This window comes from Struthio camelus, chromosome 20 (assembly GCF_040807025.1).
Source record: "Struthio camelus isolate bStrCam1 chromosome 20, bStrCam1.hap1, whole genome shotgun sequence".
NCBI classification, from domain to species: Eukaryota; Metazoa; Chordata; class Aves; order Struthioniformes; family Struthionidae; genus Struthio; species Struthio camelus.
Genome location: NC_090961.1, coordinates 5,092,308 through 5,115,536, shown reverse-complemented (window position 1 = coordinate 5,115,536; position 23,229 = coordinate 5,092,308). Strand labels below are relative to the sequence as shown.

The 23,229-nt window shown below is 46.4% G+C and overlaps 1 protein-coding gene across 15 annotated transcripts; it reads left to right on the top strand.

The window, feature by feature from the left end:
* Positions 1-75: 75 nt before the first annotated feature.
* ADAMTS13 (ADAM metallopeptidase with thrombospondin type 1 motif 13) lies at positions 76-23,106 on the top strand. 15 transcript variants are annotated; one of them, XM_068915083.1, is made up of 33 exons: positions 76-193; positions 1,055-1,133; positions 1,291-1,553; positions 1,868-1,934; positions 2,096-2,145; positions 2,763-3,046; positions 3,285-3,426; positions 4,018-4,151; positions 4,972-5,055; positions 5,141-5,265; positions 6,066-6,212; positions 6,466-6,600; positions 7,174-7,324; positions 7,993-8,097; positions 8,581-8,732; positions 8,842-8,905; positions 9,447-9,573; positions 9,797-9,945; positions 11,304-11,424; positions 11,820-11,900; positions 12,173-12,354; positions 12,801-12,936; positions 14,772-14,901; positions 15,549-15,738; positions 16,430-16,547; positions 16,911-17,040; positions 17,822-18,001; positions 18,693-18,897; positions 19,331-19,643; positions 20,066-20,212; positions 20,714-20,890; positions 21,234-21,418; positions 21,699-23,106. In XM_068915083.1, exons 6-33 carry the CDS (start codon positions 2,930-2,932, stop codon positions 21,855-21,857), a joined length of 4,086 nt encoding a protein of 1,361 aa, XP_068771184.1. In that variant the 5' UTR covers positions 76-193; positions 1,055-1,133; positions 1,291-1,553; positions 1,868-1,934; positions 2,096-2,145; positions 2,763-2,929; the 3' UTR covers positions 21,858-23,106. The 15 variants fall into 15 exon arrangements, 14 of the variants coding, with proteins under 14 accessions (XP_068771184.1, XP_068771188.1, XP_068771190.1 ...); XM_068915087.1 differs by having other exon boundaries at positions 4,015-4,151; XM_068915086.1 differs by having other exon boundaries at positions 105-193; positions 1,868-1,994.
* The last annotated feature ends 123 nt before the right edge of the window (positions 23,107-23,229 follow it).

Here is a 23,229-nt window from a genome sequence, read left to right as displayed (position 1 = left end):
GCGGGAGGGCGCCCGGCCCCGGGGCGGGGTCTGCGGGCCGCCGAGCTGCGGGGCCGCCGCCGGCGCCGGGGGCGCGAGGGCGGGTGGCGCCGCCACGCTGAGGCGCCGCGGTTCGGCCCCGCCTGCCCGAGGCCGGGCCGCGCGCCGCTCTCGGAGCGGCGGGTTTGGGCGTCGGGGGGTTTGGGCAGTTCAGGTGTGGGCGCCCGGGGGCTTTGGGCGCCCGGGGGGTTTGGGCGTCGGGGGGGTTTGGCTTCCGGGGGGTTTGGGCGTCAGGGGGGTTTGGCTTCCGGGGGGTTTGGGCGTCAGGGTTTGGATGTTTAGTCTGTGGACAGTCGGGGTTTGCATGTTCGGTCTTTGGGCGGTCGGGGTTTGGGTGTTCGGTCTTTGGGCGGTCGGGATTTGGGCGGTTGGTTTGGGCGTCGGGGTTTGGATGTTCGGTCTTTGGGCGGTCGGGATTTGGGCGGTTGGTTTGGGCATCGGGGTTTGGATGTTCGGTCTTTGGGCGGTCGGGATTTGGGCGGTTGGTTTGGGCGTCGGGGTTTGGATGTTCGGTCTTTGGGCGGTCGGGATTTGGGCGGTTGGTTTGGGCATCGGGGTTTGGATGTTCGGTCTTTGGGCGGTCGGGATTTGGGCGGTTGGTTTGGGCGTCGGGGTTTGGATGTTCGGTCTTTGGGCGGTCAGGATTTGGGCGGTTGGTTTGGGCATCGGGGTTTGGATGTTCGGTCTTTGGGCGGTCGGGATTTGGGCGGTTGGTTTGGGCGTCGGGGTTTGGATGTTTGGTCTTTGGGCGGTCGGGATTTGGGCGGTTGGTTTGGGCGTCGGGGTTTGGAGTGCGGCCGTGAGCCAGCCTCGGGGCCGGGGGAAGCGGTATGGCCTGCGCAGCGCCTGCCCTGCGCTGCGGGACGGGCAGGCCGGGTGCCTTGGGGGCTCCCCGCGCCTTGGGTGCAGGCCAGGCGGCCGCCACGGGAGCAGCTATTAGCCCAAGGTGGCCTTTGGGGTGGCCGGTTCTCGCTGGCCCACGGCTGAAACCTGCCTTGGGTCGGGCATCCAACAGCATCTCTGCGGAGCCGCGTCTCCATCCGCCCTCAGCACGGGCTCTACCTGCGTTGCTGTTGCAGGATCGCTGGGAAAGTGTAGGAGCCTCTTTCCTAGGTTCAACAGTTCAGAGACCCCTTTTTCTCTCCTTGTTTGTCTGGCTGCTAAAGCTGGCCCCAAGCGCCTATTATTGCTGATCTCCTTGGCTGTAATAGAGTTGCAAACATTGCGCAAAAGCTCTCTTTGCCCTTACAGCTGTTCCTGTAACAACTCCTGCAGCAGCTCAATCCCCCCTTGCCTGTCCCTCTCTGCAGAAGATCAGCTCCTCTGTTTGTTTAAACTTCGTGTTCTTCGCTTCCGTTCCACGTGATGCCTTGGGCTAAACATTTTAATCACCCCTGGGCCAGCATTTGCTCTGCAGTACTGGTTGCAGTTCTTCCAACATGATCATCAGCCTGATGATCCGAGCCCTCATGATGTTCCCCCTGGGATTTTGCTGGCCATCGGTTTTCCAAGAGGTAAGTTTGACCTCCAGAAAATACAGTTTCCAGGAAGGCTTTTTTATTTCTAGGAAAGACAAAAGGGAAAACGTAATGTGTTCTAAGCCAAAATGTATCAGACCACACTAATCAAGGAGATAAAACTATTTCCCCTGGGTGGTAATTGTGTAGCATATGCTTAGTACAAACTAAAACCATTAGAACTTGGCATCAGTACTTGTGAAATTGTTTGCTGACATTCCTTCCAGGTTAGGTTTAGTTAAATTATAGTCTTGTATCCATTTGTTTTTCTTAAAAAAAAAAAACACATAAAGCTGTTCTTCTTATTGCAGAAATTTCTCAGAGCTTTGGATCCGGAAGATGTTTTCTCTTATTTTGGCACCAGCTCAGTTTCTGACGGTATGCAGGGCTCCTTCCTTCTTGGTTCTGGAGCACGCTTGTCAGTTTATTTCTAATCCTGTACGTTTGATAGCACTAAGAACGCTTATTTCCTAACCTTGATCTGACAAGTGTTTAACGTTTCTGAGTGACTTTACTCATGCAGATAATCCTTGTTTCAGTGTGTAAGCAGTTGAAGAACTGGGTCAGTATTTAAAATCTGCTCACAGAGGTATGATGAATCTTTTTGCACTTTTCTGTTACAGTCCTCATTCTCCTTGTTGACATTTTTCTACAAAATAAACAGATCTAGGTCTTCTGAGTGGGAAGCTGTAGACTAAAAATGATTTTAAATGTGCTTGTTAAATATTTTAAATAAGCGTGTGGCGAGACTAGTATTCCAGGGCTAGATTGGCGGTAGTTCAGAATTAAGATGCGTGATAATTTTCAGACTCTCCAAGCAAGGATATTTTCTAGTGGTGAGTTCACCTAGTGCTCGTTCCAGTGTCTCTGGATTATGCTAATTCACGCTCCGGTAATACTTAGCATCTGAAGAAGTAAAACTGTCTCAGCCTTTGTGAAATGAGCTGTTCTCCTCAATGAGGAAGCAAAAGTGCAGATAAATCAGGAGCCAGTTTCAGAGCTGCTGTCTGTACCCGCATTATAGTTTGGAGTAGATAACAGTGCAGACGTTTCTTGACTGTTCTGGCACAATGACCCCAAAAGGCCACAGCTGTTACTTGGAGAATAATTTTTCCCACAGAGACAGATAGTTACTTAGCTTGCCATGTATCATTATTATTTGTCATAATTGTTCCCCTTTTTCTGGTCTTTTTTCATTTCTTTCAGTACCTGAGTTTGTTGTTGCTCAGCCGACTTGCCCTGGTAAAGAAGAGCAGATTGGGCTGGCGTCCTATCGGATTCAACACTGCTCCATTGAGGCCTGGGGACAACTCTATGCCTTTGAGTTCCTAGAGGACCATGCCCTCCTGTCCTCTTCCTTTGTGAGCCATCATATGATGAACTCTTCCTTTAGCTTGCTGAAGCGATTCTCAAGCAACTGCTTTGCAGGAGGCAATCCACTGCAACCTCCAGGGGCTAAGTGTAGAGTCACGTACTGTGAAGGGCACCTGGTGAGTATGCACTGAATGTATCAGCTTTATCTTATGAGCATTTACAGCCTTTGTAGGTTAGCAACTGGATGCCCCAAGCAATAAATGCCTTAACTGTGTTTAAGTCCTGCATATGTGAACCACCCATTTGGTAAATCTGAGCATTAAAAAGGAGAAACAGGAAGGATATGGCGCACAGTTTTCCGTTGATAGCAAGTGTCTTTGGAATAACTCAGAGATGGAATTTCATCTCCTTTAGCAAGGAGTCATCGTTGCAGATGAGGAACAGATTCATGTCAGGCCTGTCAGAAGCAAAGATATTGCCCTGCTGAAGGACTTGGGTTTCTCCAGACCCCACATTCTCTTCAGAAGCGCTGGAAGAGGGGCAAGTACAGCAAGAGGTAACGTATGTGGTTATTCGGGGAGGAAGCCCTGGCCGTTCTGCTCTCACAAGCTGTCTTCTAGTCATGGGGTTGCATGGATGAGCTCAAGGGAAAGATTTACACCTGCAAACATATGCTTATACTTGATATATGTTTCTCACCTCACTGAGGTGTAAATAGCGTGTTTCCATTTAGCTGTTTTTCGGCAGAATAAAGCCTGTGCGATGTATCCATCGCTAGAGCCATATTCTCATACTCCTCTGCTGTTCCATCACTGCTGATGACTTCTGCAATGGCCGTCTTTTTATCTTTATCTTCCCTTGATAGGACTGGCTTTGTCACTTACACAAGGCTGATTAGCACACAGAGGGATATGGATATTGGCCAAGGGCGATTTTGGACTTGGTGGGGGGTGTTTTACACACACTGAAGTTTGTTATCAAGGAGGCAGTCAGGTGAGAGAAACCAACAGAAATGGGAAAACTGGGCAAGTGTCTGGAGGAGTGGTCCTGTAGTTGGATAATTCTAGTCTTTCAGGAAAAGGGAGTGGATCTGAAGGAGCGTCTGTGTCGTTCTACGTCTTAAACTACCTGTGATGCTCTTCAGCAGAGCAGTCTCCTCGCCTGCAGAAGAGGGCTGAGGGAACTGTCAAACATCTGGAGCTGATGGTTGTAGCAGGTCCTGATGTTTACTTGTACCACAAAGAGGACACGGAGCGATACATTCTTGCTAACCTGAACATTGTGAGTAGCTTGCTGTTTTGAGTTGCTGTCCCAGTTTGAGAGCTCACAGTGTGGCAGGCTGGAAGGGAGGCTGGCAGACTCACTTCCGTGAGCGCACTCACAGATGTGTTTGTGATTACCTGCTCCTATTACAGAGCACTGCCTCTGTGCAGGGCATTCCTCTGTGCCTCCGCTGGCACTGCACGTGCAAGCTTACCCCCTTATACAAGGAGCTGCATGAGTAGAAGTGGGCGTTCGAAGCTTTGAGGTTGTAGCTTTGGAGCCCGTGTAGAAAACAGAGCTATTTGTTTCATTACTAATTGATATATAGTTGACGTCAGATCCAGTAGCAGGAGTTTTATCACCAGAGTCTTGATCCAGTCCCTATTGACTTCAGGGGTGTTGAACCAGATCCACTGAATTAATCTTATGTTTTACGTGCAAACGTTTTATTACTATTACAGTTACTTCCCCCTTTGCTCTCAATAAGAATTTGTTTATGCATTTTCTTTGTGTATGGATAGCTACAAAGTATTTAGCATTCATTTTCCTACCCCGTGAAACTCTTTTGCATGCAGATGTTTATCTCTGCTTTAGAATACCCGACAAATCTGACAGAACTTCTCGTCAATTGACAGATTTTTTTTTTACAGGGTGATTTGTTCTCAAACAACCCCTTTATATCCATGCTTTAACATTGTACTTCCCGGTGATTTTCTGGTTGCCTCTTACGATCACTAGGTGTGTTACCAGCGTCAATGATGGTACTCCTGTTTTTGAGAGTGGGTAGTGTGAGTCACCTAGGTGCCTTCTTTCCTGAATCCTTTTTATCACTTAACAGGGAGCAGAGCTGCTGAGGGATGCTTCACTGGGTGTTCATTTCAGGGTTCACCTGATGCAAATGATTGTTTTGCGAGAACCAGAGGTAAGCAGGGAAGATTTTGCTCAAGTCTTGTCCAGGGGGTTGGTAAAAACCGTATGAAATGCGCAGACGCGTGCCTTCATTCTAGATGGACGTAAACATCACGACAAATATCACCTCCTCGCTGATGAGTGTTTGCGAATGGAGCAAGAAAGTCAACCCCCAGAACGACTCTGACCCCCTGCATGCTGACATTGTCCTGTATGTGACCAGGTACTGAAGCTCCCCTGCCCTGGGAAGAGACTGGAAACAAGAGGGTTGGTGTCCAGCTACCAGCGTAATGGCCGTGATTTACACTGAGTCTTCCAGCACTTTCACAGCAAAGAGCCTATGGAGGAGGACTGATTCTCCTGCTTGGGGTTGATTCTCCTGCCCTTAATGTAGTGTGGTTAGTCAGAGGTGCCATTTCTTCAGTTTCTGGAGGAACTGAAATATTCCCCAAGCACTGATGAGCCAGACTGCAGTGGACATAGTGTGCTTGCAGAGCGGCACAGCCAAACCCACTGCAGCTGCTTCTGGGCAGAAAAGTCAAGTGGCAGCTGGACGTGAAAACCTGTTGGTGTTTCTAGAGGGTTTCTAATGCTACAGAGATTTCATCTGACTCGCACGTTTTATCTGAGTTTCAGGGTCCTTGCTCTAAATTGCCTGTGCTAAGCGTATTGAAAGAACTCTCTTATTCAGTGTAATGGCTTTGTTTTGGTGCTTTTTCTTCGAAAAGGTGATGATAGCGCTCTGTCTTTTGCAAACACGGTTAGGTCATTGCATTCTTTTTGCTTATCTGGGGACATTATGCTTTTCAATGTAGAATCACCACAGCCTTTAAACAGTGGGCGCTAGTGTGACCCTCCTGCTCCCATCTTGTCCCAGGGAGATGCATGTGTCAAAAGAAATTTAGGTAGTTGGCAAAATTAGACTGAGAGGGTGCACATAAATTCAGTTGAAAGTCTAGACCTGACTTTATTAATTGCAGTGGTTCTTTGCTCTTCCCTGTGTATGTGTCTCCCTAACCTGAGGTTTGACCTGGAGTTGCCTGACGGGAACAAGGAGCTACGTGGAGTGACCCGTTTAGGTGGAGTCTGCTCCTCCTTCTGGAGTTGCGTTATTACCCAGGACACAGGCTTTGACCTGGGAGTCACCATAGCCCATGAGATTGGGCACAGGTCAGTGAGGAAAGCCGCAGAGCAGCAAAATATGCCTGCTGTTTTATTCACGAAAACCCATTTCCCAATTGAAAGGCTTCAAGAGAAAGAAAAGTATCTCCTGGCATTAACAGTGGGCTTCCCACAGATTATTCAAAACTTTTGGAAAGAGTTCCTTGCATTCCTGCAAGTTCATTCTTTCTGCAAGAAGAAAGAGGCTGGAAACCAAGTCTGGGCTTCTGCTCCTCAGGGCACTATGTTTCTTCTGTTGCAGTCTTGGAATCCCCCACGATGGTGAGGGGAATCGCTGCAGTAGCAGTGGTTACATCATGGGTTCAGCAGGAAGCCACAACAGTATTGACCTTACCTGGTCACCCTGTAGCCAGGAAGAGTTTCTGGCCTTTGTCAAGTAAGTGAATGGTTGACTTGTGCTTGTGTGCATGTATGGGAGCGTTTCCACACGTTGGGAGCTCAGGAGAGAGAAGGGAAAGACAAGGAATGAAATAGGAGGTTCTTGGAAAATAAGGAACTGTGAATAAGGAACTGGGTTTGTTAATTGCACATCACTTGTGTCTTTTGTTGAAGTTAAAGCCAGACTTTCCTTCAAGTAACTGGAAATTACTTTGGTCGGTGGCTAACATGCTGGGGCCGCGTTTGACGCTGCAGACACTAGGTCAGCCTGGAAAATTTATTTAAAATGTCAGGGCATTTGGGTTTAAACAAGCATTGTAGGCTGTGAACTGGCTGGGTGAGGAACAGGCATGGGTTTCTGTTATAACTTCAGCAGAAGGGAACTGTGAGCGTCTCCAGGCAGTGACATTTTTAATTGCTGCAGCTAAATCCATCACAGCCCTCTGTAAGCATGTGTTGTCTGGGAAAGCAACAGCCTACTCCCAGAATGAAGCTCAGCAGAAGTTTGCAAACATGTCACTGTCCTTATTGCCCACAGCTGGGAAAGTTATATTTCTTGTGTCTCTATCAGCACAGGCCAAACAAACTGCTTAAATGACCTGCCGGACACGGACGGCAGCATCCCTGGGTGGAAGCCTGGCTTGTATTATGGAGCAGATGAACAATGTAAAATAGCCTTTGGGAATGTCGCTACAGCATGCACCTTTGCTGACAGCAACGTTGTAGGTAGAAAGTTTCTGTCTGTCTTTCTGAGGGCAGCAGGGAAATGTTCTGGAGCCAGGATTCAGGGAGAGGGGACACTGTTAGTATAAAGGGATTGAAGATACTCTTCTGCCTCAGATTCTTGGCAAAGAACAAACCTTAAAAGGCTTTTAAAAAGCTTTTCTTCTTGTCTCCATTACCTCCTTTGTCCACACAAGTCGTCTTTAAGATCTGCACCGTGACCGTACCCAGAACCTTTTGTCCAAACAGGGATCTGGGAGTGCTAGTACTGGGCACACCTATTTGGGCAAGTCTTGGGTCCTCTCTTGGAGAGCTCTTGTTCGTTGGATTCTCTAGGCTTCCCCGCCTTCTGCAAGTCTGAGAAACGTAGCATGGCTAATAGCTGCCATCTGAATATGCTTGTTAAGGAGGAAGCGCTAATCTGAGTGAAACTTCGACTGCTTCAGCTGATCCTCTTCTAGTGTTACATCTGGCAGCGCCCGTCTTTTGCAAGGCTCACAACTCTTGCCCCATGACAGGAGAAATTAAGGAACTTGCCCTGCATTGTTGGGTAGCTGTGGGGAAACCAAGCATCTGGGACATGCACAGTTTAAACTGAGCAGTTTTTGGGGCACTGGGTTGATGAGCCTGAATGACTTCCTGAATACCCTTCTTCTTGCCACACCAGGATATATGTAATGTTCTCTCATGCCATGTACAACCAGGAGACAAATCCAGCTGCACTCGGCTTTTTGTTCCCCTCTTGGATGGTACTGATTGTGGAATCAATAAGGTAAGGAGGCTGCTGATGCTCTGCGGATCAGAAATGGGTGTGGAGGCCCTGGAGCTCCGTAGACAGCGAGCCATGGCCAGTGGCTGGAGGGTACGCGAGACTCACTGTCCCTCAGCCATGGAACTAAGGTCAGACACTCAAGGCACAAACTCATACCAGCTTGATCTTGATGTTTCCACCTTGCCTGTATATCTGGAGTTGCTTTGCAGTCCCGTAGCCCGATATCTGAGCCCTCCTTCAAGGCTGTGCTTTCTACTTGAAATGACCTATCAGTTCTTTGTTTTAAGTGTAAGCCCATGGTAGACCATAGTTAGGAATGGGTCCTGTGAGGCCCATTCTCCTATGAGAAAGTGCCTCATTCATCGTGGGTTCCCTGTTATAGCTTGGTCTGGCAAGAGGTGGGGATCTGTGCACCCCTGTGGAGCCTAGTCTTTCCGAGGTCAGTGTGGTGCTGCTCCTGATTTTGTGTATTCTTGATCTTAGTGGTGCTTCAAGGGACGGTGCAGCTCTCTGGAAGAACTGACCCCCATGGCTGTCGTGCATGGGCAGTGGTCCAGCTGGAGCCCCTTCTCCTCCTGCTCCCGCAGCTGTGGAGGTGGAGTTGTGATAAGGCAGCGGTTCTGCAACAACCCCAGGTAAGGAGGTGGGGACCTGTGGCGTTTGCAAGGCCTCTAGGCCAAGGGAGTATTGCTCTTTGCTTGTGATGAACCTGCCTCTGTAGAGTCCTGTTCTTGTTACTTCCAGGCCTGCTTTTGGGGGGCAAGAGTGCCAAGGAGCTGGCGTCCAAGTGGAGATGTGCAATACCCAGGTAGTGGAGCTACTTGCATCTTCTGAGCTTTGTACTTAGTGCTGTTTAACCCTTTGAGAGCTGTATGGTTTGGGACCATGCTTTTCACAGCTGATTGCTCTGGGAAGGAGATCTAAGATTTGACACGCAGCCTCCGCCTGTGTGACAACAGAAGAGATATTTGTTCCACTCAAGGATAACAGTGTTCTTTAACAGCATTTTTCATGTGTAACGAAGAATTTTCTGGATAGACACTGAGAACAGGACTCCATTTAATGCTAGCTTGCTTTAGAGGGGTATTTTTGTATTGCTCCTATTTTTCCATGTCCATTTATTTTGTATAAATAGCAAAGATAGCAGCTTCCAAACAGAATTCTCTGCATACCATGCAGCTTCACTTTGATGTGATAGTCTTTATTTTCAATAGTTCTGCAGTTGTTTTGCTTACTAGCCACTGCTTTCTGCTCCAGAGTTGGCTGCCTTTAGCTAGTGGGTGAAGTGCTGCTTGGGGCTCTGTGCTAAGTAACTTTTCATTCCCCATTCAATTCTCACTGGGATGCAGGCCTGTTTGATGACCCAGCTGGACTTTATGGCTGAGCAATGCGCAGCAACAAATGTAAAGCCACTGGATCTCGCTGTAGAAGCGCCATCCTTTTATACCTGGACTTCTGCTGTTGGCTTTGCCAAAGGTAAGGAAAGACTGAGACTGCGTGGTGTCTTTCTGAGGGAGAGTGCTCCGTGGCCCTGACTGTACTGTAAAATCTAAAGGCCATTTCAGTGGTTTTAGTTTCCAGGTGAAACCTTCATGCTCTTTTTGTGAGATCCTTTTGACTTCTTCCTGTTGTCTGATGGTCAGCCATGTGCCTTTCTGATTGAGTAATTCAATTGTCTCCTCCTGTCTGTCTCCTCCAGGAGACTTGCTGTGCAAGCACATGTGCAGAGCAGTTGGAAAAGAATTTATGGTAAGCCGTGAAGATAGTTTCATAGATGGAACCAGATGCGAGCAGGATAACTCTGAACACCTTGGGGCTTTCCATCTGTGTGTAATGGGAAGCTGCAAAGTAAGTTGACTATGGGATCCCGGTGAACCTCAGACGCGTAACCTCCACTAAAGAAGTCAACTTTTAGGAGCAGGGGAAGAAAAACACGCTGTGTCCCAAGCAGCAGAGCAAGCTCTTCTCAAAAGAAGAGAGTTTTCTTCTTAGCTTATTGGAACTAGTCCAGCTAATCTAGTGTTCTGTCTGTGCATCCAGTGCCAACGCCCTCTAGATAAGGTATTCTGCTCATTATACAGTAAGTGCATGAGGCTATTCATCCCTAATCCGTGCAGCAATTGGTTTATGCCTTGACTGAAGAGACGCTGTTAGCTGTTCTGCTTGCGTAGTATAAATAGCCCTGGAAAATGCTGACTCTTTTGGAGAGAGGTTACATGATTTGAATATATTGTGTCGGTGGCAAAATAAGGAGTAAAACTTGGGAACTGTAACTCCACAAGCGGATTTGTTGGAACCACCGTCAACATGGAAATAAAACAATCGTTCCTGGTTTCAACATGAGGAAGGTATTCTTTCATGATGAACTTAGATTTAACTACCCACTGATGTCCATATTTTAGTAACTGCTCAGTGCGGATCCCATTATCTTCTATCTACTGTTTCTTTACATTCCCAGAATACACTTTTTAAATTTGTGGTTTTCTGAGTCTTCTGGTGTGGTGTTCACAGCGCTTTGTAATTCATTTCCACCAAATGAACGGCAGAGGGCGTGGGCATAATCTGCTCCAATTTCTGCTGTTCCATTGGCAATGGTAATAAATATGTATGTTACAACAGTATCTAAAGCCTGGGATCAGCACCTCTAGCATAAACTCAGAAATTGCGCGTGTTTTGCTGCTGAGATCCTCATATGGCTTTGGGTAAAGCAGTCTTGTCCATTGGAGTGAGGATAGAATCGCTTTTCTGAGCTCCATGGTGTTGAAGGCCCAGTTGAAAGATGTGAGCTGGGTGTGGATTTGAGGGTTAGGGAACGAAGAATTCCTTAGAAACTGCCGTTCATGTTTACTGTTCTCTTGGGCTTTTTTTTTTTTTCCCTCCAGAAGGAGTCCATAGAAGAGAGGGAGTGCCTGACCTTTGTTTTAGGTCACAGGAAAAATCTTTCTGGACCGCTTCTTTTGGGAAAATAGATAATCGTACAATTAATGAAACCTTTTGTACTGTCAGTTAAGACTTTCCAGTCCCTAGCTTTGTGTACTGCTGTTCAGTGGTAGATCTGGGTACAAATGCACCTTTGTCTGTGTTGTCGTCTTAAATTCCAACTTCAAATGAAAAGGGCAGTTTAAGGAATTCAGGCAGTGTTGCTTTGATGTGCTTGTTTTCTTCTCAGAATAGGCCAGTCTTGACAGACTCTCCCTTTTGCTCAGGCATTTGGGTGTGATGGTCAGATGGACTCCAAGAAGATAATGGACTCTTGTAAGGTCTGTGGGGGTGATAATACCACATGCACCAAAGTGAGTGGATCTTACACAGAAGGAAAAACTAAAGGTGTGTAGTCCTCAGCCCCAGGCTTGATATTATGATGCTGGTTGTAGAAGATGCTGCTGCATTTGGGGAGTGATCTGGCTCTTGTAGTGATCACACATAGCTGTTAGCAGAGGACATAAAGAAAATAAAAGAAAGATGAGAACAGGTCGCAGAATTCAGTTCGTTTTTTTTTCAGGGTGAATTTAGCCCGCTGGGTATCAGTGTTGCATCCTTACTTTTTTAATTAGCTGTATAGTTCCTGCCTGCAATGAAGCTCTGTTACTGTCCATAAGGCTTGTCCCCCAAAGGATGGTTTGCTGATAAGGTGAAGTGGGGTTGATCTGTGATCCCCTGCCTTTTTAAAAGAGGCCCAGTAAGAGAAGGTAACCATGTCTTCTTTCTTTCCGTCCTTCCAGAGTATGTTACATTTCTGTCCCTGCCTTATAACGCTACCTTCGTCCGTGTTATCAATTGGAGACCGCTCTTCACGCATTTGGGTGAGTTAAATGGAAAGGAGAGGAGGGGCTACCGGCAGTGCTAAAACATGCACTAAAAACAAGGAAATAGTATTGGGAGGAAAGTTCTTGATGAGCAGTTTGTTTGTTTGTGGGATGCTCTCCAGTGGGAACTGGTAGAAGCCTTGCTCTTTGGGATGTCTAATATAGATCAGACCAGTTTCTAGGGAATGGGCAGTCTGGAGCTGCCAGCACTAGGGGATTCTGTGAGTGCATCATAGCTCTTTACCTCACTGCTATTTTTGCTCCTCTAGCTGTGAAAGTTAAAGGTGAGTATGTTGTTGCTGGAAAGGGAAAAATCTCATTGAATGTCACCTATCCATCTGTTCTGGAGGACAGCCAGATCAAATACAAAGTGTTTCTCACCAAGAGCAACCTGCCAAGCCTAGAGGAAGTCCATGTGGATGGGCCAACGCAAGAGGAAATTGAGATACAGGTAAATTAACGTAGCAGAGTTGGAAAGGGCTCGTTCAGAACTGGCAAGGCTGTGTTCATGTGGCTCTGTTGCAGAGCAGAATCCAGGTGTAGAAGGCTTCATGTCCAAGGCCACTGGAGGTGGTGTTCACTAAGAGTGATGATCTTCCTCTTCTTGGGAAAGGTTGAGGGTATGCTATGTACAAGCTTTCTGCAGGCCTAAGGTGATGGCTGTGTGGGGAAAAGCTGTACTGAGTTAAATCTCTTGCTTGGCGCAGTCTTTGTTCAGTGCCCTGTACACAGAATTCACAGGCTGAATATTCTTCCTACCTCAGGGAAGAACTGAGAGTCATAGCTTTGAGGCTCAGGACTGACTGGAAGAGGGGGACTAACTTGCTGTCTTAGCTCTGTCCTTAAACATGAGTCTGAGTTGATCTGTGTATTGACCATGTCCTTTTCCTTCACCAGGTCTATAGAAGGTATGCAAAAGAATACGGCAATGCCACCAACCCAGATATCACCTTCAGCTATTTTGTGCCAAAAGAGAATCTGACATATATGTGGATTCCTCAGAAGGGGCAATGCTCAGTGACCTGTGGAGAAGGTGAGGCAGAAGTGCTCAGTCTTTAATCCTTGCAGACATCTGGATAAACGTTTAGTTTGGCTGGCCAGTAGTCACCCGGATCTTCAGCCCTTGGGGTCTTCTGGTGTTCACTGAGAGAAATGTGATTTGTTAGTGATAGCTCCTTGGTTAGAGAAGCTGTTAAAACAACTGAGCTGAATTTAAAAGCAAATTGCTAAAAGTGAGCTACATTTGCTAATGTTAAGCTGGACCAAGGAAAAGAGGAGTACAGGTGTTGAATTAAACCAGCAAATCAGTTGAATCATCAAAATAATACTGAAAATGTTTGATCTTAAGAAGAATTTAAAAAATTGTTTTTAACAACCTTTTGGCTTTAAGATTAAATGATTTTCTTAGTTTTTTCAAAGTTAGTGAAGCTGGTAGTTTGCAATTGGTTAAACGGCAAAAGTCTGAGCCCAAACTAGTATCTAGTGTCTAATTAAAGCCTTAGAGCTCATTATAAAGCTTCCTTCTTAGAAATCTGTTCCTGCGCCAGGGTTAATCCTTTCTGTCCCCATGTAGAAATCATAATGCAGATTGTAACAGAACACTTTGATAGACATTTGGCAGCTTGTTTATGAGATAATACAAAAGAGGATAGCAAACCGCTCAAGACCTTTATGACAAGAATTTAGAAAATACCCTAATGAATAGTTATGGAAGTCAATCTACCAGACTAGCTATGTCTGGAGAGCTTTTTTCCACAGATTCCCCAGGTGAACTGACTGTTGAAATCTCAAATTGCAGAATTCAAAATGCTGCAAGGCATCCCAAATAATGCACAGTCACAAACGGAAAAATGAGAAAGATGAGACATAAAATAGCAGAGGAGGTTGAGAATCAGAGCTGAAATTGCAGTTTGAGACCTGAAAGCGATGCTCAGGCCACCTTACCAATAGGCATTATTTGAAAAATACGGAGGGTAGTGAAAAGGTAACATTACTGTTTGATTCTTGACATTTGCTCCTCAGGGTCATGCTCTTTGAGATTCAGGAAAGTTTCTCTCTCCTTTTGGGCAGCTCATTCACTGCAAAGGAGAAGCTTTGCAGCTTTGCTCACAACTTTAAAAAGTTTGGGTTCTTCACTCACCTTACCTGTTAAACTCGTCGTAATGCCTTTCCACAAATCTAGAGCAAGTTTACTCTGAATTGGGCACCCTTCTAGGTTCAGTGTTATTAGAATTCTTGTTCATATCTGTAGTTTATGAATATTACATTGCCTGTGGTATATAAGAGAAATGTAAGTCTGCAATTCCTCTCCCGCTACCCCTAGTGTGCTTCTGGGTATCAGTGATCACTTTGTGGACATTGGCACGGTGTTGTCTGGATGCAAGGGCTGTGTGATGATCTTAGTACAAGATGCACGGTACCAGGGCCATGTGATAATGGTTATTTCAACAGAAAAAGTCATTTGAAAATGGCTGGCTGCTAGGGCTTATTGTCAGCGGCCTGTTCCTCATCAGTCAGACATCAAGTCCAACAGAAGTGATTTTGAACAAATTATGATTGATATCCTTGCTGTTCTTACAAATGACCAATTTAGAGCAATCTTTCCGTCTTAATGGTGGATTATCCATCAAATTTCTCCTCTTCGGGGTTGCTCATCTTGGGGCACCTTCAAACTCTTGAGGAAACCTATATTAGAAATACGGCTTGTGTATGTTTGTAGAAACTCTGCATTCCCAAATATACCGTTTTTCCTACAGGAATAGTTAGGTTAAAGGGAAATTACAACATCTTCCCGGAAAAATAAAGGCAAACTGTTCACTTGGTTTAGAACATCCTTTCCTTTCCCTTTGATTGTGCTTGCATTCCCAGGGACTCGCCTGGTGGATCATGTGTGCTTTGACCGGACAAAGAATGAAACAACAGAGGACCAGCAGTGTCTGGGCCTCCTGCAGCCCCTTTCAGAGCAGGAGCCCTGTGCTGTGGGACCATGTCTGTACAGGTTGGTGTTCCTTGGCGACTACGCTGAATTCTCATTTCGCTCTGGAGAGCAGTATCTGGCAACTAATCCAGTTTCTGCTGTTTGGCTTGCGTTGTGCAAGATGAAAAAAAGGGAGCTAATGTCTTCATAACTACAAACCAGACTCTGCCTTACCTGGTCCCATGAGTTAATTCAAACATCAGCTGAATTAATGGGAGACAGTTCTTGCAATTCTTTATAGTCTGCTAAATAAAAATAAAGCTCAAATACTTTGGGGGCATGGCCAGGAGATGTCTGCTCACATCTTTTCCAAGATTGTGCCAGTGGAGATGTGATCTTATTCTGGAGGAGGTCCTTTTGTTAATTAGACTGGAAAGAGAACGGAGAGCCAAACCTGTCCAGACACTGATCTCATCGACATTTTAGTATTTAATAAAAAGTGATCACACTGTGAACGTTAGTTCTTTAGCTTAGGTGCTCCCAGTGCTAGAGAGGTGTCAGTGCGAGGACTTAAGTTTCCGGTAGTGGTTCTCTTGATCACATCCAGGTTAGGTTCTGAAAAAGAGAGGCTGAATACTTTCTGCATCCCATTTCACAGTCAGTGGCGTGAGTAATAAACCTCCATGGTTCAGGTAAGAAACTGGGTGATACAATTACTTCCTATTTAGGTGGAAGAAATCTGAAATAGATGAATGCTCTGCCGTCTGTGGAACCGGAGTTGCCCAGCAGAATCTGACCTGTGTTCAGTCTCGTGATGGACTGGAGACTGTTGTGGATGACAGCTTATGCCCAGCGGAAGAAAAACCCCTCTCCATCGTGCCGTGCGTGGTTAATGTCTGCCCTTTAGGCTGGGATAAAGTGAGTTTATTGGCTTGGATTGTTTCAAGAGTCTCACTGGGAACTCTGCAGTTGTGATCTGCAGGAGGCTATCAGTTAGGAAGAACCATCTTATTGCTGGAATCCGGGAGGGTGTTTTACCCAGAGGATGTCTGTCCAGTTAAGCGCTCATGGTGTCAGTTTAGAAAGTTCTGTCCCTCTTAATTTATGCTGCAGGATTCTTCAGCTTTTAGTGGTGGTTTGGACTCCTCAGAGTCCAACGAAACTAGAAAAAGAAATACCTTCTGTTCCCCTGGTATATACCTCCCTGTCCAACAAAGAGGTCTTGACATGATAGGGAGGATTATTAACAGGGAAGAGAGTTTTTCAAATCTAGATCACAAGCCCAAATGTACTTGGGAGCCACTCCCATGATTTACATTCACAAATTGGCAGGGGTGTGCTTTAGTCATCTCTCTTCAGTCTGAGGTATCTCTTTTCAGCCTCAAGCAGTGTGGATTAGGAGAGATCTTCGCTGTTAGAGATCTTTAGCTATTCCTAATACTTATATGTCCTGCAAAAATGGAGAAACTGTTTAAAGATGCCTCTTTCTTCAGTGACAGAGGATATGTCGTAGGCTTGTTCTAGAGACATCCACCTGGCTTGAGTAGATTAGGACCTGTGTGAGAAGCAGGTGCCAATGTGTTTCTGGTTCTTTTTGCTCTGTTCTGAGGAGGAAGACACACGCTTGCTGCAGACTTTTGAGTCATTTGGGCATATCCAGCTGGAAAATAAGCCCGTGTATGTCTGGAGCCCTCTGGCTGGAGAGTGTTCTGTTTCCTGTGGTAAAGGTGAGATCTTTCCATGCTGCCGGGAAACGTTACTTGGCTGCAGGTGTTAGCTCAGCACCTAGGAACCTCGAGGACCTGGCCTTTCCCCTCTTTAGATCAAGGTGCATGTGTAGCTGTAGTCACAAACTTGTTGAGTCCAGAAGAGACAAGGGTGCCTGGCTCAAGACAGGGAACAGGTCAGGAGCTGGCTGTCCACTGCTGTGTTCCAGAGTTGGGGGGAACGAGTGGAATGAGCACGCTGGGGCTTGGGCAGAGTTTGCTCGTTTTGTACACGCCGATGTGGCTGATACTACTTTTGTCACCATAGGCTTATTTTCAACTCCTACGTGTATGCCATACAGTAAGAGAACTTCTCTTGTTTAGGTAAGACTCAGCTACAATATGTATGTGTGGCTTTTGACACCAAAGAAGAGACCCAGGAAGAAAATTGTCACCCAGTGCCAAAGCCTGAGAGCAGGATGGAAGTTTGCAATCTCAATCCCTGTCCACCAAGGTAAAGCAGTTACCAGGAAAGAACAAGCCAATGAGAAGTCTTTCCTTTCTGTCTAGCTCTCCAGAGACACAGCAACATAAGGATCAAGCTACTCTCCCATAGAAAAAGTGTTCTGTGGTCCCAGGGCAGACCTCCTCTCTGTTCTTTCCCTCTCCAGTTGTGAAGCGCAGAGACAAACCCTGCCCTATGACTTGTGGAGAAGTTGATTCTAGCCGTCCTCATTGTGTGAGACAAATGGATATCTTCCTCTCCTGCGCTCTGAAAGCAAGAGCGTGCTCTGGCCAGCCAGCTGCAAAAACTGTAGCACTGGTCCATACTCGGCAAACTCACTGATAGTCTTTCCTGAGCCAGTATATTCTCCGGCAGAACTAAGTGAAGTCTTTTGAGTTTGAGTCCAGAGAAAACCTCAAAACTTCTTGATCCCATAGTACTCTGGGGAAGTAGGAACAAATCCGTAACTGCAAAAGGTGGTGGCATATTTGCCAGCTGTATTGTTTCTGCGTGGCATCAAGGAAAGTAGCTAGAATCAAATGCTCCAAGAATCTGGGATAGCTGCTATGAGAACTAAAAGACAGCCAGTTGCACCTTCTTTAGGATTTGTAGGCACTGCAGACGGCAGTTACTGGGGTGGCTGGGTGATCTCTCGAACGTTAGCCAGTCAGTACCTGTGTGTACATTAATAAAACTCTAAGTGTACTTCCATAGACTTGCTGGATTTCAAAACCCAGGGAAGACAGGGATGACAGCTGGAGGCATTCACTGACCACTGTGTTGTTTCCAGGTGGCATTACAAAATCGGCTCGTGCAGCGTAAGCTGTGGAGGAGGTGTGATGCATAAGGTCCTCTACTGTGCAAGGGAGATCGGGGAGAAGGCGGAACAGATTGTAGCAGATACCCGGTGTGATGGTTTGCCTCGCCCAGAGGAGCAGGAGCCGTGTAATTTGGAGCCGTGCCCTCCAAGGTCAAAATGGTCACACTGGCCACAATAACATGCTCTGAGGAAGAGCGGTTGTCTGTAAATGTGTATGGTGTGATCTAGAAAATGGGCTGGGCAGGGGACTGGGTGTTAGCACTCCCTTCAGACAGGAGCTCAAGTTGTTTCTCCTCATGGAAAGTGGATACCTGTCTGGGTAACTTAAGTGTGGAAGTATTTCCATGGCTCGGGGTTGAGAAATGGGGCAGAGCTTGCCCTCCCCTTTTTGCTATGGGGCTGGAACGCTGCTGGCATCTGAACTCCATTTACATGCTGCAGAATATGCTCCCAGGATGAAATAGCTCTGGGTCAGTTTCTGATCTGACTGTTCCAGCATGCTGTGTGTTTCGGAGGGAGAGGAAACTGTTGTTGCTGTTAAACCTGTTTGTATCATACAGTAAGACTCAATGTACATTTGGAGTCTTTGGGCTTCCTGAAAAGTATGGATGCCCTCCCCTTGGGTCCAATTCCAGACCTGCTCCAGACTGCCTAACCTTGTCTCAGAGGCTGCCCTGCAAGTACCATAGGCAGGAAAGTGTGTGAGGTGGAGAGGGAAGGAAGCTGCTGAGGACAAGGAAGGAGGGAGGGATGAGGGAGCTGCAGTGCATTCTTTACAGTGAGAGGCAGTAGAGGGTAGGGCATCAACCCTTACTCATTCTTTCTTCTTGTCCTCTGTCAGATGGAAGGTAACCCCAGCTAGCCCCTGTTCCTCCACCTGTGGGCTTGGCTTAGCTGTTCAGCTGGTCACCTGTGTTCAGATCCACCAAGGCCAAGAGATGTTGCTGGAGGAGCATTTATGTCCTGTGGCAGAGAAGCCTCTTACCAGCATCCCCTGTGTCATCCGAATGTGCTCTTATGAATGGGGCTTCAGCGAATGGACAGAGGTATCGGCTCTTGTTCCGATGCAGTACTTGGGGTCCAGTGCAGCGGTTTTATAGCATTTGCTTTCATAAAGGATGCAGGGGGGAAATACCACTTCTACCTTGTATGTTCATTTCCACAGAAATGCTGAACTGTTTCTGGAGGATGTTTCCATCCATTCCACTGTCCTGTGTTTAGCAGCTGTAGGTATACGTAGCTGTTACATGCTACATGTTATATGCTGGTACATCTAAGGGGTCTTCTGGAAGGTGGGCCAGCTTTGTTATTCCCATCTTATAACTGATGAAACTAGAGCGCTGAGAGGCCAAGTGACAAAACGGCATCAGTGAACAGAGGATCGGGCATGCTGGATCTTTCCTGAGCCAATAAATGTACTTATTTCTGCATACCACCTGAAATGTATGTAAAAAGGCCTATGGGTTTCTTCCTCTGCAGTGCTCCACTTCATGTGGGAATGGTGTTCAGACACGTCAGGATTTCTGCCTCAACCCGCTAACCCGTAAGCACGTGAACCCCATCTTCTGCAGGCACTTCCCCAAGGCCATTGTGCTGCGTGGCTGCTCCGCAGGGCCCTGCCATGAGCAGGCCGTGGCAGCCAGATCCCATGGAGCAGAGCTCCAGACAGTGACACCAGCCATGCGTCCGACGACAGCTGTAACTGCCAAATGGGCAAGATATAAGGGTCTGGATCTTCTTCCATCTGCTGTGCCACCTGTTCCTCAGGAACCAACAGAGGAGACTAGTGGAGGTGAGAAGGATGCTACCAAATGGTAGAGTTAGGTTGTCACTGCATGCAGCTGTGTTGCAGTGACCCTGCTGCCATACCGGGACAGGTTTATGGGAGGGAGTTCCCCATGCACTTATCTTGGCCTCAGGAGGGACAGCAGGCATACCAGCACAGGGAGGTTCCTGGAGGTCTTCACTGTTCCTTCCAGCATGTCATAAGCAATCCATGCTATCCAAATTAGGAAAAACGACTCTCTTCCTTGGGCTTTCTAAAGCTCTTCTGACTTGAGGCTGCTTGGGACAGAAGCTGACTCTTCCAGTGCTTTACCCAGAAGGTGGGCACGCTGTTGGTACCTCTGTTCATTGTGCCATGAAGGGAACGGGCTGCGTTTCGGCAGCTGTAATTCCCTCTGGATGTGTTATTCTTCTGCCTCTGTTGCGCAGGTGTCTGTGGGAGGCTCTTTCTCAATGCCACGGGGATCATCAACATGATGGGTGTAGAGGGCAGTGACTGCACTGTGACCATCGGACGCCCTCTCGGGGAGGAGATAAGAGTCAGCATTCTGGAGAGCTCCCTGAACTGCAGTGCAGGTGCTGGGGACTAGCCTGGCCCTTTGGGAAATCTGCACCTCCTTCCCCTATGTGCTGCCCTGAATGGATCTTGCTGCCCTGGAGCCTGTGGGTGCCAGTCTCTGAAATGCTGTACTAGTTTTTTCTGTCCCACCAAATCTTTCCCACATGAGACTAAGGTGATGCCTTTTCTTCCCCTACACAATGATTTCTTCCTTATTTTGTTGATAGATATGGGATTAAAGGAGTTTATGGGGTTAAAGGAGCTGCCCACTACAGCCTGTTATAAACTCTATCTGTAATACACCCTCTTGCTGGAATCAGTACAGTTAGATTAGTTAACTGAACTGTTTTCGTGACAGATTCTGATAAGATAAGGACAAGATGCAGCGATTACTAGATTCCTGACCTGTGTAAAATAGGAAGTCAGACTAAGTTCTGGCCTAAGTTATTTGAGACTTCAGACTAAGTTATTCAACTTGAAGTAAAAGTGATTCTAATCCCTGTGCTTATCCATTCCAGGAGAGCTACTGCTGCTTTCTGGGCGAATGATGTGGCAGACGGGCTGCAGGAAGCTCCCTTTGTCACTGATAAATTCCAGAACAAATACGCTGATTGTGAAACAGCGTGTTTTGATGCCAGGGAATGGGGTCGTTCTTCAGTACAGCAGCAGAGCGGCAACTAAAAAATATTACCAAGGTACCTTACTGAAATCTTCGCTATTGCTTTAGATTGAGGGACCCGTGACAAGGCCCTTAGAGTTCCACAGGTCTTGGCTGCCCATGGGAATATATGGAAGCATTGTTCCATCTCTAGGGGCTAATAAGCCCCTTTTCGAGGAGTGCTGGAATGAATATTATTTGTGGACTACCCCTCCATTTTAAAGGCATCCCCCTTTGCAGAGTTTGCTGGTGCTTGGAGGTCCCCAGACGAAAAGCCTGAGACATTTTTCTGCCCATGTTTAATTTAAAACTTTTTTTTTCTTGGAGATGCTAGACACTTTCTAAATCATCTTCTCTCCTGTTCCCCTTCCTCCTCTCAGACTGTGACAAGCAGTTGTTTGGTCCCCAAGGTGAAATAGTGAATCCTGTGCAATTGCCTGATCATAGGCAAGAAGTAGTGTGTCGGACCTTCATCAATGTGGCTCCTCGGCATCGCATAGCCATCCGCGCCCTGTATATTGACCTGGGCAATGAGAGCAACCAAACGCAATCTAATTATATCCTGGTGAGTCAGAAGGCTAAAGAGCGTAAGCGACCCTCTCGTCATGAGAGGTTTCCATCCAGATAGAAAGTTCAAAGTGTATCGTAAATCCTAGGGGGTCAGACTCTGATCTCTTATGTGAGTGGAGATGTGAATGAGCACCACTGATGTCTCTTGTATTTCCTCTAACCTTTGTTTAGGGCAGTTTTTTTCCCTGAGTGACCATTTGGCAAGACCCTCATACTTGGTGGGTGCTTGACTTGTAGGGTGCTATGAAATAATGATTTGGTCTTTCTTTATTCAGATCCGTGATGTAAGCACCATGAAGACGATGGTGTTTCATGGAAGACAACAATTCTTCTGGGAATCAACTGGAAGCCAAGCTGAAATTGAATTCCATGAAAACGTTAAGGAACATCGAACCCGTTTCTGGGCCGAATATCACATTGCTGAGCCCAACTAAAAGGTGCCAGGGCCACCCCACTGAGAAAGACCGTGATCCAATTAGTTACTGCTGCCCATTCACTCCTCCGGGTCATGCAAGTCATTTAACCTTTTTGCCTCTGCTTTCCCATCTACTGAGTTAGAACACTAATATCTGCCAAATCTTTTGGGATCTCAGTTAATATTTATAAACTTCATGCAGAAGACATTATCTGACTACCAAATATTTAACAAATAGTCCTCAAGGGTTTTCTGTCTGTATTGATTGGTATTAATGCAATGTACTTGTCTGCAGTTAGTGACTGGGACACTGAGGTCGTAGAGTCCTGTTTCTGTTGTATGTTGTCACCTTATAGGATGATCATTTCTGTTTTCAGTGTCCCATTACAAACCTCTATAAGTAGCTAAGATTATGGTTTAATCATTAAGTTCACGCTCCGGCAGCATAAATGCCCCTTCAAACTCAAGCCCATAGAATTCAGGTATAAAGAAGGCAAAGATGTGTATGAGGACAAGATGTTAGGACACGAAAACTAGACCAGTGTATGGGGGCAAGAGAGTTTCTTTGCCCAGGAGGGTAGTTCAACACTGGAACAGATCACCCAGGGAGGTGGTAGAATCTCTGTCTTTGAGTGTTTTCAAAACTCAGCTAGACCAAGGCACAGCTGACCTGGTCCAGCAGTGACAACAGTTTGGCTTTGTATGGGAGGTTGGACTAAGTGACCTCCAGAGGTCCCTCCCAGCCACCACTTGTGTGGTTCTACTATTACATGTTTGATAGTGATACCAGTACTTCCTTTCTATGAGAAAATAAAAGAACTCTGTTTCTCAACGATGAATTTGGTGCCAAGTTATATTTACTCAGATAGCAACAGTAGCTGTGCTAATAATCTGCTTGTCTCTTCATTTCACAGGAACTGGGCAGTGAGAGATTGTTGAGGCTGCACGAGATTATGAGTTGTAGCAGGAAGGAATATTTTAGAGCAGTGACAAATATTCTCTCAAGTTTGGTTTAAACATACATATATATTTTAATATCTTGAACATTTTCAGCGGAAGTATCCTCCTGCTTTGATCTAGATCTGTCATAGCATGCTAGGAAAGTGGTCTTTTCCAGACCTGGAGCTTGGTTGGACACCCCTGCTCCTACTGTTCATGCTGGATGCAATAAAAGGTTCTGCCTGGGCACGCTTAACTGTATCTCTGCCTTCATTTAGGTGAATTCTGTGACAACTTTTACAACTATAAAATCTTAATTTTTATCTCTTCTTAATTGTTGTTTTTGTTGGTTAAGCCTCAAATTTTTTTTTTTTTTTTTTTTTGCTTGCCAGCCTTCAGATTTATATTCCATTACTGGAAGAGCTAGAAAGTATATTCTTGAAGCTTGGTCT

Coding starts and splice junctions, on each gene's coding strand:
- ADAMTS13 (XM_068915078.1), top strand. CDS start 1,479: ATGATCATCAGCCTGATGATCCGAGCCCTCATGATGTTCCCCCTGGGA. Junction 8,906..9,446: donor TGGAGATGTGCAATACCCAG/GTAGTGGAGCTA, acceptor ACTGGGATGCAG/GCCTGTTTGATGACCCAGCT. Junction 11,901..12,172: donor ACCGCTCTTCACGCATTTGG/GTGAGTTAAATG, acceptor TTGCTCCTCTAG/CTGTGAAAGTTAAAGGTGAG.